At 38.1% G+C, this 19,504-nt stretch overlaps 1 protein-coding gene across 1 annotated transcript in view; it reads right to left on the bottom strand.

Annotated features, from left to right (window-relative positions):
• The window catches only part of phf21b (PHD finger protein 21B), a 212,883-nt gene that overhangs the window by 49,212 nt on the left and 144,167 nt on the right, over window positions 1-19,504 (bottom strand). Inside the window, exon 6 of the mRNA XM_060839457.1 lies at window positions 7,516-7,608. Coding sequence (XP_060695440.1) covers window positions 7,516-7,608 — 93 coding nt within the window. The remainder of the gene's footprint in view (window positions 1-7,515; window positions 7,609-19,504) is intronic.

Raw genomic sequence — 19,504 nt, 5'->3', positions numbered from 1 at the left:
GATATCGGATCCTTCGTTCTGGTGAGTTGTTGTCTGAGAGGGGCTGTTGGTTTGTGTGCTGTTATGAGTCCTAGTGGTCTCATAACAGCACAATAAAAGATTTGGAATGAACAGATTTTTCCCAAGTGGCAAACAGCAACTAGTAGGTAACATAGGGATCAGTGCTAGAATCTCATATTTATAATATGCACCTTAATAATTTAGATGAAGGAACTAAATATATTTCCAAGCAGATGTCACAAGGCTGATTAGGAAGGTCAGTTTTGAGGATGCAGAGATGTTTCACTGTGATTTGCACAAGTTGAGCGAGTGGACAAATGCATGGTAGATGAAGTATAATGTGAAGGCAAGGCTATCCACTTTAGTAGCAAAAACTGAAAGGCAGGTTATTATCTGAACAGTGCTACTTTGTGAATGAGGGAGATGCAATGAGACCTGCACACTCTAGTACACTCGTCACTAGAAATAAACTTGCAGGTACAGCAAGCAGTGAAGAAGGCAAATGGTATATTGGCCTTCATGGCAAGGGGATTTGAGTATAAGAGCAGGGATGTTTTCCTGCAATTGTATAGGCATGGGTAAGATACACCTAGAGTACTGTGTACACTTTTGCTCTCCTTATCTGAGGAAGCATGTTCTGGTTATGGCGGAATTGCAACAAAGGTTTACCAGACTGATCCCAGATACATCAGGACTGAAGTATAAAGATAGATTGGATTGGTTAGCACTCTATTCACCTGAATTTAGAAGAATGAGGGGGGAATCTCATAGAAACCTATAAAATTCTAATAGGACTACACAAGATAAACACAGGAACCCGATGACCAGAGATTCATGATTTGGGGTCATAGTCTTAGGATATAAAGTATGAGGAGAAACTTCTTCACTTAAATTTCTCTATCAAAGAAAGCAAATAAGGCCAAAACAATGAATGTTCTCAAGAAAGTATTAGGTATAGTTCTTACGTTCAAATGATATGGGGAGAAAGCAACAATAAGGCACTGTTTTGGATGATCAGCCATTACCGTAGTGAACAGCAGAGTAGGCACAAAGGGCTGAATGGTCTACTCCTGTACCTATGTTCTATGTTTCAGGTAGTTCAATTTTCCACACTAATTATCTCACAAGATTATGTCATACTGCATCTTCCTCCTTTGCATTTGTAATATATTAATTTAGAAAACACCCTTGAGTGTAATATGAAGTAACTGAAAACATTGATACTGATCCTGAGGCCGAAAAGCATGGGGAAGGGATTAGGATGTCGATTTGGTTGAAGGTGGTGGAATTTGGCTCAAATTTGGATGATATGTTAAGATTTTGCATGTGTGTAGAAGTTTTATTTGCAGAAGTTTTGGGAGTGCTCAAGCAGATATGAAAGTAAGGTTAACAGGTCTCATCTGTCTGACTCATAGTCGTATTTGTGTGGAAATCTTATTCACATTCCAGTCAAGACCACCAAATTAAAGGAATTGAAATTTGTGATCCCAGGTACTTGCCATGAGAACAGATGTTCAGGATTCCATGGTTTTGAACAAACAAACCAGACCTACAAGTATCTCTTTGAAAAAGACACAGATTGTCTAAGTTTTTCATCTTACACAAATACAAATTTACACTAATGCAAAAGGAAAAACTTTTTAATGTATTCACAGTATTTATTGCTTTTTTAAAAGATGGGTGGCACAGTGGCTCAGTGGTTAGCACTTCTCCCTCACAATGCCAGGGACCCGGATTTGATTCCACCCTAGGGCAGCTGTCTGTGTGGAGTTTGCATGTCTTCCCTATGTCTGCGTGGGTTTCCTCCAGGGGTCCAGTTCCCTCCTGCAATCTAAAGATGTGCAGTTTAGGTGGATTGGCCATGCTAAATTGCCCATATTGTCCAGAGATGCACAGGTTGGGCTGACTGTTAACTGGCAAGCTTTGATAAATTTAAACCAGGCAGATTAATTTTGATTAATTCTTGAGAGCAATGTCAGAACTATCCAGTGAATGGTTGTCACCTCGTTTGTGGACCTCAAAAAGGGATAATGTATCCACACATTCTTTCTGACTACAAAAAACTGGGTGCTGTGCAGTTTCCAGAACCAGTGCATGAACCACACTGCAAGCCAACTGAAAAAAATCAGTTTAGTTATCAGGATAATTCTTGGAACACGGTAGATTATTGCTGTCCAATTGCAGAACCACATTTAACATGGGACATTGTGTTTTGAGTTTTACAAGCAAGGACAGATTGGGTACAGTCAGTACCTTGTCTGTTGCAAAGAGTTGAAGAGACACATTTGTCACCAAAGTTGTATAAGTACTAAGTCATATTTGACACATCTGCCACCCAGTGACATATGAGAACTATGACACGTACACAAGCAATCCTTCCAAATACCAAATTCAATAACCTTCACATTACAATGATTTGGTTAATACCGGATTCAGTCTATTGAATTTTAAATTTTGCACTAAACTTACTCATTGTTTATTGCAGAAGACAACAATTATTTAGCAGAAAGGAACCTAATAGTTTATTCTCTTTTATTCATTTTTTCGCCATTTCTCCTCCTGCCCAAATATTATATCATTAAAGCATCAGTTTGCCACTACTTCTTTCACATCTTCCCCCTTCCTTGATCCAATAGGAGTCTGTCAGGATATGATTAGTTGGCTGTAACATTCCCTTTGGTACTTGATCATATGACAATATTATTCATTCTGCTCAGAACTGTGACATTGCCACTGCAGAAGAATACAAATGAAAACCATACAAGGCACGGAAATGAGTGTATTTCTTCTGTCATGCAGATTTAACCCAAGTGCAACCGGGTTATTGTTGTGACGCAATACCTTCTCCTCCCAACAAGACTTCTCTTCAGCAAGAGGACAATCTGACTAGTGCTGGTGAAATGCCAGAAATAAAGTTTGATCAGGACGTGTGTCAGGAAATCTCTAATTTTTCTTGCTTCAAGATTTTAAAAAGTAGGTGCATTATTTCCATGTATAAAAGATGGACATGATCATCACTCATGTTAGCAATGGTGATAGTAATGAACTATTTGTCAGTATGTGTAGACTTCATGCTTTACTTCGAAAAATCATCCATTCTACATGTTTTAATCACATTTCTGAGTAAATTAGAGGTGCTGACAAAGCTTATGTCTCTGAATAAGGACTTAATTCCTCCCACCTTCTATAAGACACAGTCTGCTCAAATCCCAGACTCTAACATGATTGGCAGCTTTCAAATGCCAGGAAATTGGAAGTTTGAATTCCTGGTAATTGCTACGTTGTCGCTGTATTCGGACCTCTAAGACTCTAACGATGTGGAAGATTTGGGTCACTATGTCCAAATCTTTCCTAGGATATCAATATCTGTACGCCATTAAATAACATTCACAAAATAATAATAGTAAAAATGTGCTATCTTGTTGCTGCTTTCGTTATAAGAGGCAAGACAAAAAGTGTTTTTTTGACCAATAATCGTTTGATTTATCAGCATTGTTACATAATTTAGTTTTATCCTATGTTTGGTGCAGTAAAAATGCTGGTACTCAAACTCTGCAGGCAGCGCCCGACGTTCTCCATCCCTCTATTTCCAGAGTCAATGTTTTGGGATACTGAAGGATCACTGGTCCCAAAACAACTCTGCATTCACTTCACAGATGAGTTTCTCCAGCTATTTCTGTTTTTGTTTCAGATTTTCAGCATTTGCAGTTTTTTTTGTTGTTTCATATTAGAATTTTATAGGTTTCTATAAGAAATTCCCCCCATTCTACTAAAAAACTCCAATTAATATAATCCTAACTGATTTAGTCTCTCTTTGTACGTCAGACCTACCATCTCAGGAATTAGTCTGGCAAACCTTTGTTGCACTTCCTCCATAGCCAGAAAATCCTTCTTCAGATAAGGAGACAACACAATACTCTAGATATGGTCTCATCAAGGCCCTGTACAATTTCAGCAAGACATTCCTGTTTTTCTACTCAAATCCTCTCACAATGAAGGCCAATATCCCACTTGGCTTCTTCCCTGCCTGCTGTACCTACATGCTTACTTTCAGTGACTAGTGTACTAGACACAAAGGTCTCGTTGCAACACCTTCGTTTCCAATCTATCACCTTTCAGATAATAATCTGCCTTTCTGCTTTTGCAATCAGAATAAATAAGCTCACACTTATCCAGATTGTATTTGATCGGTCATGCATTTGCCCACTCACTCAACTTGTGCAAATCAATGAAGCATGTCTCCTCACAGTTCATCCTCCCGAAAAGCTTTGTGTCATCTATAAACTTGGAAGTATTACATTTAGTTCCTTGTTCCTTTAGTTCGTAAATCAATTATTTATATTGTGAATAGCTAGGATCTTAGCACTGATCCCTGCAATACCTCAGTAGCTGCCACTCAGAAAAGGACTTATTTATTCCTACTTGTTGTTTCCTGTCTGCCAATGTGTTCTCTATCCACATCAGTACACTACCCCCAGATCCATGTGTGTTAATTTTACATGCTAATTTCTTATAGAATCACTACACCGTAGAGCTCATTAAGTTGACACCGATCCATTGAAGGGCATGCCAGCCAGACATACCCCTCTATCCTATCCCTGTATTTCCCATGGCTAGTCCACTTACACATCCCTGGACACTACAGGCAATTTAGCATGGCCAATTAGCTTACCTGCACATCTTTGAACTGTGGAAGGAAACTGAAGCATGCAGAGGAAACCCATACAGTGAAAATTTGCAAACTCCATACAGACAGTCCCCCAAGGGTAGAATCAAACCTGGGTCTCTGGCGCTGTGAGGGAGCAGTGCCACTGAGCCATTGTGACGTTAGGACTTTATTGTTAGGAACTTAGTAAACAATGAGACAGATATTAATGTCTTGTATGCTAAACAGTGCATGCTAATAGAAATAGGATAAATTTTCTCTTCATTATGGTTCCAGCTACCTATAGACCTTCATGGACTTTTGTATGGTTTGTTACTGTCATCAGATCTCTGCAAAAGCATGATGTCCTTTAAAAGGGAATTGTGACCGTTGTGAGCAGGTTCCTTCAATCAGTCATACAGTAGAATCTTAATAAAAGGTGGCAGAGTCTAAACTAAGAAGTGCAAAGTCAAACATTTAATTCAAGACAGATAGAGAAAAAAAAAGCAGAAAAGCTAAATGGGATGAGGAAAATTAGGCTAATATTCAAAAAATGAAGTTTTATAATTTTCTAGTGATAATATTTGAAGAAATGAGACTCAACACTTATATAAAGTAGTTTTTAGTCTCAGAATGGATAATTTGATGTGTAGTAAGACTCATTACCTTATTAAAAATTCAATTATATTTGAATGGACAAGCTCTAACCTGTCCTTACATGTTTAGTGAATATCTAGTTATTAAGTACAGCAACTTCTGTCTAAGGTATGAAATGGAGCCCATGGAGGAACAGGGCAACGTGAACAGAATCTCCCTGTCTGCCATGTTTAACTGCACATGTGTAGATTATAAAAGCTTCTGCCTGACCTACTCCATAGTAGGTCCACTGATAAGTCTCCATGTTAGCCTTTAAAAAAAAATCCAAGCAAGTAATAATTAAGAGGCAGAAGAATATCGGCTTGAAAAGAGTAATGTTCACCACCTACAACTAACTACTTTTTGGGAGATTTTTTGTGTCAGAAGCAAGTCAACATATTTGAAGTTGTTTTAGTACCAACACAGAAGGAATAATTGAGAATCAGTAAATCCATGGCTGTTCCAAGATGTTTCAGCAACTATTCACCATTCCTCCACCCACAAAGAAATGATCCATAGGTCTTATTCTATAGTTGTCACAGCTCTTGAAAAAATGCCCAACATGATGACTTGCTTGTAGGTTTTTAACCAAACCTGATCCTACACTAAACTATTGCCCACACACAGGCATTCCAAAAGAAATCACAGTGTAACACAATGACAGCCCTGGCTCATTCTCTATCATCCCCAAAGAAAGAATGCTGAGGCATAGTTAGGATGGATGTTGGAAAGATGTTTCCATTGTTAAAAGAGACTAGGACCAGGGGGCACAGCCTTAGAGTAAAGAAAACTTTAAGAACAGAGATAAGGAGAAACCTCTCCAGCCAGAGAGTGGTGAATCTATGGAATTCTCTGCCACAGAAGTCTGTGGAGGCCAGGTCATTGAGTATATTTAAGACAGAGATAGGTAGGTTCTTGATTGTCAAGGGGATCAAGGGTTATGAGGAGAAGGAGGGAAAATGGGGTTGAGAAACTTATCAGCCATGATTGAATGGCGGAACAGTCGCGGTGGCTGACCGACCTATGTCTTATGGTCTCTCCCTTAAGTTACTGCTAAAGATACAAAAATGTACATTAATTCATCTCAATTAACTGTGCAGCTGAAGAATCTCTTTAAAGTACCTTCTTAGTGGCTACTAAAAATGATTTTTTTTTTGCAAGACTGTTTGTGTATTGGGACAACAGCTGATAGTAGAGTCAATAACTAGTGACAAATAAGCATATTTTCTTTAATGTGAGTCACTTTCAGCTCATTTATTGGGAGATTATAACAAAGTTACAGGGTTTGAATCTATTTCAGTTCTACTCACTGTTAGGAAAATTAGTAAATATTAATACACAAAGCAATGATAATTTCATATTGGATTTGAACAAAAAGTCAATATTTTCTCTTCATTCATTACTCTTTAATTTAATGATAACTCATATCTAGTGCTAACTTCATAATTTCAATGCATTATTATCTATTAATTGAGAAGAGAAAGCAATATTAAAAGGAAAACTTCATTATATACACATATTACTTTGATATCCTCCATGATCAATTACTGATAATGTATTTGGTCTTCAAAATATCACTCACTGATCATAGCAACAAACCAACTGAACAGTGCAACAGGGAGATGGAAACCTCATGGTAATAAAACTGGACTGGTTCTCTAAAGAGCCAGGGTTTAAAACCTATCATGGCAATGGTGGAATTTAACTTTAATACAATAATTGAAAGGTAGCTTCAATCTCCATCAATTGTTAAAAAAAAAACCCAAATGTTTCACTAATGTCCTTTAGGGAAGGAAAGCTGCCACCTGTACTTGGCCTGATCTACAGTGGCTCCAGATCTATATCAATATGGTTGATTCTCAACTCAAGGCACTCAGTTCAAAGATTATTAAGGAGCAGCAACAAATGCTGGCCTTGCCATCGATACCCACATCCCAGAGGGAGAAAAGTTGTCAAAATATCAACAATGGAATTATCATTCATTCTTTTAACAGTATTTTCCAGCTGAAGAGGAATGAGGGCTGTATGGGAAAGTAGACGTCAGGCCACAGTCAGATGAACTGAAGTAGATTCAGAGCCTATAACTTCATTATAATATCTCAATAAGTGCACTGAAAGTGACTCATGTAAAGATATTATCATTATTTGTCACTAATTATCTCATGAATGGCAGAGCAGGCATTGGGCTAACTGGTTAAAATTCAAATGCTCACATGTAGTATTATCATCTTTACCTGAGGTAGCACTGCTGGTCCTTGGCCTGCCAACCTCTGCAATGAGCTGACCTGGGGGACCTTAATGGGCACTGCAGTAATAGTTCCCAGTGTCTGCACAAGTAAAAAGAATGACAACATAATTAGAGTCAGAATCTGTTTGTAAGTTAGTTTTGAAACAATGTTATTGAAATGATGGCTGAAATTATGGTTTCTATAGAATTTGTAATTCAAAACATGACAAGAACAACTGACCTTTAGCTTTTTAACATTAATGATCAAGAAATATTTTACTCAAGGAAATACTTAAAGGGAGCTAAGAAAAAAATAAATCCTGCACACAAATAAAATATTTCATTCCATGTGAGAATTTGGCCATTGAAAGAATTAAAATAATTTAATATTTCCAGTATATACCTTCATTATCTTCTTTGATTTTGGAGACCCAAACCCATTTAGTTCAAATGTAAATATTAAGTATGAAAGAGGAGCAATTAAGATACTTCAACTCCTCAGATACTTGTTATTCTACCATATTGTTACAGTAGCTTCATACTTAATAACTTGAGGACTTGTACTTGAAGGTTTGTGAAAACCTGTAATTTTTTCTCGCCCCCCCCCAAGAGAAAGGCTAGCAAACCTTTTTATAACAAGGCATTTTTTGAAAGTCATGTCATGTGGTAACTGCTTATTTACTGCAGATGCCTGCCAGGAGTTACGACAACCAAGTTGCAGCTTCTGTTTTGCAGGTGGCTTGGATTTTCACTTGGTGGACAGCCTGGGGAAGGAGAACAGCTTCTCAGCCCTGATCTCCTATTTCTGAAAAACCTCCCATTGTGCGTCTCGTGTTGCACCTGATTCACTGGTTCAGTCTTAACCCAGGTTATCCTCAAAAGCATCCAACACAGTATTAAATACTATATTTCTTCCTCAAGCTGTTTTGGCAAATATCCGACAAGACATCTGCTTGTGCTTGGTGACATCTGTCTTTACACATCTGAATGCCAGATTGACAGCTGTCTGAGCATTCCACAGCTTTTCCTTTTCTCTTACCTTCAAGGACTAAAAAGTGAATCGTTGCAGAGAGAAATTTCTTTTCCCTCTTTTCCTAGTATGACAGGACATGTCCATTTAGATGGGAAAGCAATTACATTTTTATATCTGTCATTAGAAAACACTTGTTAACGAGTATGAAATTCCAAATCACTGGAAATGGGTTTGGTAGGTTCTTGAATGGCTATTGAGCCCAATCCCAGAGCCACATCTCCAATGATACATCTAACAAGTCACTGGCCTTGAAATTGCTGGCATTCATTTCTCTGGTTCCTTTTCCATCCTTGCTCTTACAGGCAGGTGTTCTTGAAAGTTTCTTCAAGTTGGACACACTGACATTTCTGTCGCATCTCTTGAGTGAAGCCTTCAAGGAAATCTTTCAAACATTTCCTGTGTTGTCCTCTTGTTTGAGTGCCTTCTTTGAGCTGAGCAAAGATGATTTGCTTTGGCAGTCAGAACTCAAGCACCCTAAACGGAACCAACTCCAATGGAGTTGGTTCCAAATGTTCATGGCCTCGATGTTGTTGGCTCCTGCAAGGATGCTGATGTTTGTACACTGCCCTCTCAGTTGATGTGGAGAATCGCCTCAAACAGTGCTGACAGTATTTCCCCAAGGGCCTTGGGGTGGCATCTATATGTAGTTCAAATTCTGAAGCTACATAAAAGAATCGGAAGGTTTATTGCCTATTTTCATATTACAAATTGTGTTAACAAATTTTACATCTTCAGAGAATAAATATTTCAATAAACAAAAAACATTATCGAAGAAAATGACTAGGATGCAGGGGCAGAAATTACTTTAATCAAATTTATATATGAGACTAAAATAGATGAGAAAATAAACTGCAATGAAGAAATAAGAAATTTATAAATGGATATGGATAGGTGAGGTGAATGGAGGAAATTTGGTTGGAGTCTAACATGCATAGGTGTGAGATTATCCATTTTGGTCAGAGAAATGGAAAGGCAACATATTGTTCAAATGGAGAGAACTTTCAGAGTGCAGAGGGATCTGCGTCCTTGAGCACAAATCATAGAACATTAGTACGCAGGTACAGCAGGTTATAACAAAAGCGAGTGAAATTTTGGCATTTATAGCTAAAAGAACAGAATATGAAAGTAGGGAAATATGGTTGTATTGGAGACTATTCAAATGAGGAGTACTAAAGATTGAATCTACAGATGTGAGGTTTGTCTTATGAAGAGTGATTGAGCAGTTTAGGCCTATACTCTCGAGTTTAGAAGAATTGGAGATCTAATTGAGGTGCCAAAGAGGATTGAGAAAGTAATGTAAAAAGGATGTTTCCTCATGTAGGCAAACTAGAACAAGAGATCACAGTTTTAGGATAAAAACCAACATGAGGAGAAATTACTTCTTTCAAAGGGTCACAAATCTGTAGAATTCACTCCCCCAGAGTCTGGCTGATGTTGGGACACTAAGTAAATATAAGGAGGAGATAGGCAGACTAAGTCTGAGTCATGGGTTGAAGGCTTATGAAGAGAGGAAAGAAAAATGGAGTTGAGGCCGAGATGAAATCAGCTACGATTGGATCAAATGGCACAGCAGGCTCAAGGGGCTGAAATGTTTACTCCTGCTCCCAGTTATTATGTTCTGAAGTAGGGAACAAGATGGGAACAAGGGAAAGAATAGGAAACTGCAGGCCAGTCAGTATAACTTCAATGGTGTGGAAACTATTGGAAGCAATTCTGAGGGTCAGGCTTGATCTGCACTCGGAGGCAGGGATTAATCAAGAACAGTCAGCATTGTTTTGTTAAAGGTAGAGTATTTCTGACCAACTCAATTGAATTTTCCAAAAAGTAACCGTGTGTGTCAGTGAAAACAATACATTCACCATAGTCTGCTTGGATTTCAGCAAGGCTTTTGATTAGGTCTCACATTCTTTGTGAAGATAAGAACCCATGGGATGCAATGAAATTTGGCTAATTGAATCCAAAATTGGCTGAATGGCATGATGCAGACTGTTTGTGTGACTGGAAATCTGTGTCCAGTGGGTTCCATGGTGATCAGTGTTGGGACCCTTGCTGTTTGTGGTATATATAAGCTATTTCGAGTTGAACCTAGGAGGGTTGATCAGAAAAATTGTAGATATATGAAAATTAGTGGAGTGGTAAATTAGGAGGAAGATTGTTTTAGATTACTGAAAGATATAGATGGGGTGGTCAGAAGGGCTGATCAGTGACAAGTGGAACTCAATACAGATAGGTATGAGGTAATATTTGAGTGGTAGGAGTCTGGGAAGCACCAAGGTTCAGTGGGACCTTGGTGTGCATGTCCACTGGCCCTTTAAGTTAGCAGGTCAGACAGATAATGTAGCTAAGAAAACATATTTTGCCTTTATTAGCTGAGGCATAGAGTTTAAAATGGAAGTTATGCTGTCACTGTATAACATGTCTGTTAGGCTACAGCTAGAATATTCTGTGCAGTTGGGAAATCTGTATTATAGGAGAAATATGATTGTGCTGGAGAAAGTGCAGATGAGATTTATGAGGATGTTGCCTGGGCTGGAGACTTTCAATTGTGAAGAAAGATTGGATAGACTGGGGTTGTTTTCCTTAGAGCAAAGGGGGCTACGGGGGCACATGACTAGGATGTATAAAATTGAGAGGCATAGATAGTGTAGACAGGAAGGAACATTTCCCCACGGTGGAGGGATCAATGACCAAGAGGCAAAGTATTAAGCTTAGATCGGAGATTTAGAGGGGATGTGAGGAAATTATTTTTCACTCATAGGCTAGTGAGAATCTAGAACTACTGCCTGTAAGAGTGGAAGAGGCAGAACATTCAAGGTGTATTTAGATATGCATTTGTGATGTCAGGGCACAAAAGGATATGGGCGAAAGTGAGTACTGCAGATGTTGTAGATTAGAGTCAAGAGTGTGGTGCTGGAAAAGCATGTCAGGCAGAATTCAAGGAGCAGGAAAATCGATGTTTCGAGCAAAAGCCCTTCATCAGGTGGAAAATGGGATTAAAATGGTTAGTATTCTGAGGAAAGACACTCTGAGGAAAATGTTAACTCTGACTTCTCTCCACAGATGCTGCTAGACCTGCTGAGCTCTTCCAGCAATTTTTGCTTTTGCACAAGAATGGTTAGATGTGGTTATTTTCAAATGGCACAAACTCAATGCGCCAGATAGCCTCTTCTCTATGCTGTAGACCTTTATGATGGTTTTTTAAATTTGAAGTCTAATATTGAGAAAGTATAAAATTGACTAGATGAGAACAGCATAAAAACAATTACATTTACGTTGTAATAAAACAGAAATGCCAGAGAAACTCAGCAGCCTTGGCTTCATCAATTATGGGAGGAGTTAATGTCTGGGGCTGATATGACTCTCCCTCAGACTCAAATGTTTTTCTCACTGTAGATATTGCCAGTCCTACTGACTTTCCTTCAGCACTTTCTGCTGTTATTTCAGATTTCCAGTATTTGCTTAATTTTGTTTTATGACTTGTGGAGTACAGGACCAAAAAAAAAGACAACCAACTCTTCACATCTCAGTCAAAACATAAAGTGCCAAGAAGGCAAAAGCTTGACAATATACCTTCTATTGCATATTGAGATCACAAAAGTAATGCATCTTTTGGTGGCTTTGAAGATTCTTGCTTTAAGCATGGAGTAAAGTTGGAGGACACGAGAGAAAGAAAAATTGTGCAGGAGGTCAAGTTACAGCAAGCAATGCTGTAAAAGTATGGCATGAAGAAAACCCTGATTAGGGAAAAACGTGAAGTGAAGAAAGAAGAAGCCCAGAGAAAAAAATTAATACTGCTTTGAGAAAGTAATATGCAGCAAGCTATATTAAAGAGAAAGGAACTTGAGATTTTGCATTCATTTTCATAAGGGAGCTTCCTGATCTGTAAGTGAATGATTCTCTTGAAGTTGTACTTGTTTGCCATATGACTATCAACTGATGTTCCATTTTGGCCACTGTAGGTATTGGCATATGCTGTTTGAGTTTGTCAATTGTTTGTCCTATGCATGAGTACTGTTTAGAGTGTGCATGCAAGTATGAAGATTGTTGATTGCAATCATTTCAATCTAAGATTTTGAACTCAGAGTTGGGCAAAATTCTGGGTTTTATTTTAATTTAGAAAAGTGAATGTGTCTTGAGCTCTTTATGTTGGAATACTGAAATTTTACTTTTACTGTGAAAGCAAGCTCTTGTTCAGTTTTTACAGTAATTCAGAAAGGCATTGAAAAATGGAAAAAAATCACTAATAAAAGCAAAATATTGCAGATGCTGGAAAAATTAAAAGAAAATATATGAAAATATAAAGTGGAGGAGCAACTCAGCAGTTCTGGCAGCATCTGTGGACAGTCAAACAGAGTTAACATATGAAGCCCAATATTGCTCTTCTTTGGAGCTGAAGAGTGATATTAGACTTGAAACATTAACAATCTCTGACAATACATCTAAGATGTTAGTGTTTGGTTTGTAATTTTAAACCTAAATTACATTGGAAATTAGATTTTTTGTTTGATCCTTTTATGGAATATGGGTGCCACAGGAAATCCAATATTTGTTACCATTTCTTAGTTGTCCTAGAGAAGGTGCTAGTGAGTCATTTTCTTGAATTGCTGCAATCCATTTAGTGGAAGCACATGTAAACTGTAAATAAAGTTGTGAAAAATATGACTTTTATTGGGGCCACACTGAAATTCTCACTATGATAAATTATAAGTGAATTTCTACTTCTACATAAAATTAACTGGCTTTTCTGTTAACTTCCAAGAAGTCAGTGGCTTGAAATGACTGTTTAATTCTCTTGGTGATCCTAGAAAATGAAACAAGGAGGGATATTCTGCTGCTGTGATGCTAATGATCTGTTGACATCTTGCAGATAGATTGTAACAAAACATCAATATTGTGAAACAACTTAAGTTGAGGCTGCATGGACCTGAGACAATTGACATTGATTAATGAAGTCTGTTTTTGTCTCCTTTTGAAATGCAGAGACATTAACTTCACAAGCATCATTTTTGTGCTTTATATAAACACATTAATTGTTTTTAACTCACCAAGCAATAATTTCCATGTAGAAACTCATTTGAGGTTTAATGAGGTTGTTTGATTTTTTTTTTGAAATCCTTTGGTATCAGCATACATTTACTAAATTCAATGGTATGCAGTTTTGTTTTAAGTTTGCATATAAATTGAAACCTTTTCATGAATATGCTGCTACTAAATGATCTACATATAGATATAAAAATATGTACATCTAAATATTGCACCATAGTGTTCTAACTAATCACTTCTAATTCTAGAGTGTCGTTGTTTACAGTTCTACCAGTATAAAGTGACCACAGACTAACATACAAATGGCATCCTCAGGTTCTGAATTTGCTGCAATTCTACTTTGATCCTGATAGTGGCATTTGAAATTATGTCTATGATGTAGATGTTCCAAATAGCTTCAGTATTTGAATTAAACAATTTGTTGCAGACATTATTATTATTATATCGCTGAAAGTGAATGGACTATGTCCACAAAACACTGAAACAGACATGTTGTGTGAGCTCTTAAAGGGTCATTATTCAGGTGGAGCCCAATAATTACAGGTGATGTTTCAACCGTAGTTTCAAATTGATGCTTCAATTATGTTGGTAATATTACATTTATTTCAGATGGTATGTTCAAAAGCAAGGTGCACAATTGAAAAATGTTATTGATCAGTCTTAACTGACTGCACAAGTGATACCCAAATGGCTCCTGTTGGCAAAATACAAAAAGAAGAGGAGGATATTGTATTTGAATATACATTGCTGTTCATGGGATCACAAATGCTAAAACAATTTTCAGCATTAAGTGCTGAAAACTGGAAAATCACTCATCTGTTTCTTAAGAATTTGAGAACTTTTTATCATAATAAAGTGTTTGGGTAGGTCTACAATCATGAAAACAGAATGGTATGCAGTTTTCATGAACAACCAGTGTTTAGTGTTTACTCAATAGTATCTGAAGTCCAAGCAGTGGCTTTTAATGTATTAGAAATTACTGTTAATAGAAATGGAATGCAGGGATGAAAAGCTAGAATTTAGTGTTGAGTGAACCGTACTGTAATGCCAAGGCGAGGTATCTGAATTCATTGATGATCATATAAACAGAACAATGTTACATGAGTTGTTTAAGGTGTGAGGATCAAGTGGTCTGCTATGACCTGTATAGTTTCAAGCCTTCAGAGTGCTCTGGAGTTGTGCTTATTCTGGCAAGCGGACAGTATGCCATCACACTCTTGACTTGTGCTCTGTGGATGGTTGATAGACTTTGGGGAATCAACAGTTAAGGTGTTCCTTGTATAATTCCCACATGCTGACCTGCTATTGTAGCCACAGTATTTATGTGATTGATCCAATTCAGTTTCTGGTCAATGGTAACCCAATGGTAACAATCGTTGCTCCCAGTTTCAACCATTTGATAGAACAGAATAAGCTGCCAATTTGCATAAAATGGCCTTTATTTAAATGGGCAAGAATACCTCAGTCATGGCGCAGAAATAGCAACTTTGTTTCAACACCATTAAAGGTGATAGCCCAAAACCTACCTTAGAAAAAACTTAGACTGAAATTTTGGTAAAATGTCAGATATGATGTTAAATGGTATCCCTGACTATTCACTATATCATAGAATCCCCACAGTGTGGAAACAGGCCTTTCGGCCCAACAAGTCCACACTAATCCTCTGAAGAATATCCCACCCAAACCCATTCCCCATTACTCTACATTTACCCCTGACTAATGCACCTAATTTACACACCCCTGAACACATGGGCAATTTAGCATGGCCTATTCACCCAACTGCACACCTTTGGATTGTGGGAGGAAACCGGAGCAGCCGGAGGAAACCCATGCAGACACGAGGAGAATGTGCAAAGTCCACACAGACATTCGCCTGAGGCTGGAATCGAACCCAGGTCCCTGGTGCTGTGAGACAGCAGTGCTAACAACCACTGAGCCACCGTGCCACCCCTAAATGTCCACTATATGTGGACATTAAAAAAATTCCACAACATTATTTGAAGAGATGTGTGGAGTAACTGGGCAATAAGTATCCCTCAACCAATATCACTGAAAAAAAATCCAATTATAACCACATCAACGTTTGTAGGACCAAATTGGCTGCCCTGTTTTCTACACAACACCAATAACATTTGAAAAAAAACCTCATTGGCTATAAAGCTTTGGAATGTCATTAGATCATGAAAGGCAAATTTTTTCGTTATCTTTCAATATTATGCAAACCCTCGTTGTTAGTAACATGCTAACAAGGTTAGAAATAGTGTGATTTTCTACATTTGCATAGTATAAAACAACAAATTCTAAACATTCACAAAAGAAAAGTAGCAACCATGGAGGTTTGAGCATTTTCAATAAAGCACTTAATTAATTAGATATTTAATTATTTTATATATTCATTTACATCCTCTACCACCACATGTTCACTCTAAATGAAACACAATATTGTCTTCACAGAATTTCAATGTTGTTTAGTTTTCTCCTAATTGTCGACTTTTTCCTACAACGAAATGTCAGTGTGATTGGCACAATTATTTTGCCACATCATTGTACTACAAAATATGAGTGCAATAAATATAGATGCCTTACCAATATTTTAATAGCTGTGCATAATTTAGTTAAGTGGTAACCGCAGGGATGAGCCTTCTTCTCCCTTTCTTTCTCAATTGAATTGTCGAGATGCTAATACAAGCTGTTTTGCTATAACACGCGTTTCCACAATGCAAATTAGCTGTAACACGATTGATGAATTGGGAACACTACTTGTAAAGCGCAAACTTTTAAAATGTGTGTTGGCTGTAACATGATTACATTGCCAACATTTTAAGCGCGGCTTCTAAAGTGCAATTTTTATAACAAGGGGCTGTACAAGAACACAACCTTCGCATTATAGAAGAACTGACTGTGGTCAACTTTACAAACTTCACAAGAGAAGAACTGCAGCAAACTTTGTTTCAACTGGTATCTTGTAAACTAGCAGAAATTACATACCTCAAAAGCTGGAAGTTTACTACATTATTACAAACTCTGCATGGTCTGAGTGATCAGTTGAAGGCGCGAGTAAGAAGACTCTATGCCAGTAAGTTTTACTGAATGCAAAACTGCATTATTACTTAAGTGATTATTCTGTAAACAAAATATAACAGTGATGTGTATACCCTATTCTTTATATTTCTATGATTATGTGTTTTCACATTGATTATGTGAACCTCTTGATTAACCAGAATATTTGATCAACCTGTACACACTTGGTCCCATATGTGCCAGATAATAAAAGGTTTGCTGCATCCTATTTTCACGCTATGAATCAGACTATAAGTCTGATGCACATTGCAAAATTATATCAAAATATTTATTATTTTTATTCCAATAAATACAACAATGTAAAAATTATGCCATGTTTGCAGCAATTACTGATATAATCCACCATTATTAGTTAATAAAAGCCCAAGCAATTTACATCAAGGATGTAATGTGTGAATTGCCACCAATTGCTGAATGATGGTGTCTCTCCACAATTAGCCTTGCGAACATAGGAACTCATCGTCAATCTGTCCAAGCATGTCAAGAACTTGTTGGACTGGCACCATAAATACAAATTAAACTCCAGAAAATAATGGTTGCTACTTGTTAAATAAGGGTGTTGTTATTGGGATGATTAGGGGGCTTATCATCCCACTCAACCATGAAAACCTAGAAAGTAATATTTAAGACTGTGAACTTTCACTTCTGCAGTTTGTGAATTGTTCCTGGAGGATTTTTAAATTCAGTGTTTAAATTTCTTAATTTTCTCCATGTTTTTTTCCCTTTCCAAGCATTTAATTTAATTGTAATTTACCTCAATTCCTTCTCCTTTGTTTTATTCTCTATCAGTATATTTGTTCAGGAGTTAAGTATTAGCCCTGTCATTCACCAATGGTTCAGACACCTCATTGATCTTGCCATGCCACTTCAGCAATTTGTGGCACAAGAACAATTTGAGCTCATAAATGAAGAAAATTCACATCTATGCTATATGCTACAAAGATAACTGCTCAGTCCTGACAGAAGCAGGACATGTTTTGAAATTTACAGAAGTGTCTGTGGAATGAAAGCCACCTCCCAAAATAAATACATTCTTCCATGTGTCTTCTTTTTGGCACAAGAGAATGCGCGAAGTAACAGCGGGCTGGGTTTTATTGCCAGTGCTACAATATTGCCTATTGTAACTCCACACTTCTTTGATGTATCATATTAGTTTTCTCATATTACAATTCTCAGGCACATGCAGTTCAAAATGATGCTCTGATATTTTAAAACAAAACTCCCATTGAAAACAGTGCAACAAGACAAATTTTGCTGTTGTGTTAGATGCAATTGTTCTGGTGGAAACAGCTACTGTGAAGTCTTTATTCAAGTAACGTGTATTTCTCAATAAGAGTCATTGGACAGCAATAACAGTACAGGTGATTTAGTCCTCACTGATCTTACATAAAGTATTCTGAACTATCCTGGTGGTACAGTGGTTAGCACTGCTGCCTCACAGCGCCAGAGACCCGGGTTCAATTCTCGCCTCAGGCAACTGTCTGTGTGGAGCTTGCATATTCTCCCCATGTCTGTGTGGGATTCCTCTGGGTGCTCCGGTTTCCTCTCACAGTCCAAAAATGTGCAGGTTTGGTGAATTGACCATGCTCAATAGCCTGTAGTGTTAGGTGAAGGGGTAAATGTACGGAATGGATCTGGGTGGGTTGCTATTTGGAGGGTCGATTTGGACTTGTTGGGCCGATGGGCCTGTTTCCACACTGTAAGAAATCTAAACTAATCTTTTGTTCAAACCCAGAATAAGCTTTGATAACTATCAGGCATTGGCAAAGAGGACAAACAGTAAGGAGGCAGGGCTAAAGTAGTATTCTCTTCTTTGCCTTAATGTAAAGGGGTAGAGATGGCAGTTAGGGCAGTGGTGTACTCCTCCTGTCAGACATTTCCCTGCCGATTATGTCTGCAGGAAGGGTCCCCAGCTGCAGCTCCTCACAGATCATGTGGTTTGGTTGGAGAGGCAGTTGAACACACTGAGGACCATACCGGGGCAAAGAGTGTGATAGACACTAACTACAGTGATGTGGTCATACCAAAGGTTCAATCAGGTTGAGAGGTAACCACCTGGAGAGGTAGTGCAGGAATCTCCTATGGCTGTTCCCCTCTCTAACAGGTATAATGTTTTAGGTACTGTAGTGGTAGTGTTGGGGGGGGGGGGTGGAATAGCCTCTCAGGGAGTATGACAGCAGCAGTCATGCACTACAACTTGCTCTGTTGTACAGCAGGACAGGGCAAAGTCCAAGCAAATGTTAGTAGCAGGGCACTTACTAGTCAGAGGCACAGACAGGTGTTTCTGTGGCTGCAATTGAGACTCCACGCTGGTGTGTTGCCTTCTTAGTGCAAGGGTTAAGGATGTCTCTGAGCAATTGCATGAAATTCTGAAGGGAGAGGCTGAGCAGCAGGGGTATTTGTATATATTGGCACCAATAACATAAATAGGAAAAGGGATGAGGTGCTAAAGAGTGATTAGGGAGTTAGGCAGAAGGTTAAAATGCAGTAATTTCTGGACTAATTCTGATGCTATGTACCATCAAGAGTAGGAATAGGAGGATTTTGGCAGATGAATGCGTGGCTGGTGCAGGGAGCAGGGATCCAGATTCTTGTATCATTGGGATCTCTTCTGGGGTAGAAGTGACCTGTACGAGAGAGAAGGATTGCACCTGAACTAGAGGGTGACCAATACTCTGGTGGGGAGATTTGCGAGAGCCACTCGGGAGGATTTAAACTAATCTGGCAGGGGGGTGGGAGCCAAAGCAGTCGGGAAACAAAAGAGAAAGTTGAGGACAATACAGAGGTTAATGAGAGCAAGTTAAATAGTAAAGACAATGTTGGTAATCCCAGTACTATA

This window comes from Hemiscyllium ocellatum, chromosome 19 (genome assembly GCF_020745735.1).
Source record: "Hemiscyllium ocellatum isolate sHemOce1 chromosome 19, sHemOce1.pat.X.cur, whole genome shotgun sequence".
In the NCBI taxonomy this organism is placed as follows: domain Eukaryota; kingdom Metazoa; phylum Chordata; class Chondrichthyes; order Orectolobiformes; family Hemiscylliidae; genus Hemiscyllium; species Hemiscyllium ocellatum.
The sequence above is the reverse complement of the archived record's forward strand: the minus strand, read 5'-3'. Positions and strand labels throughout refer to the sequence as shown.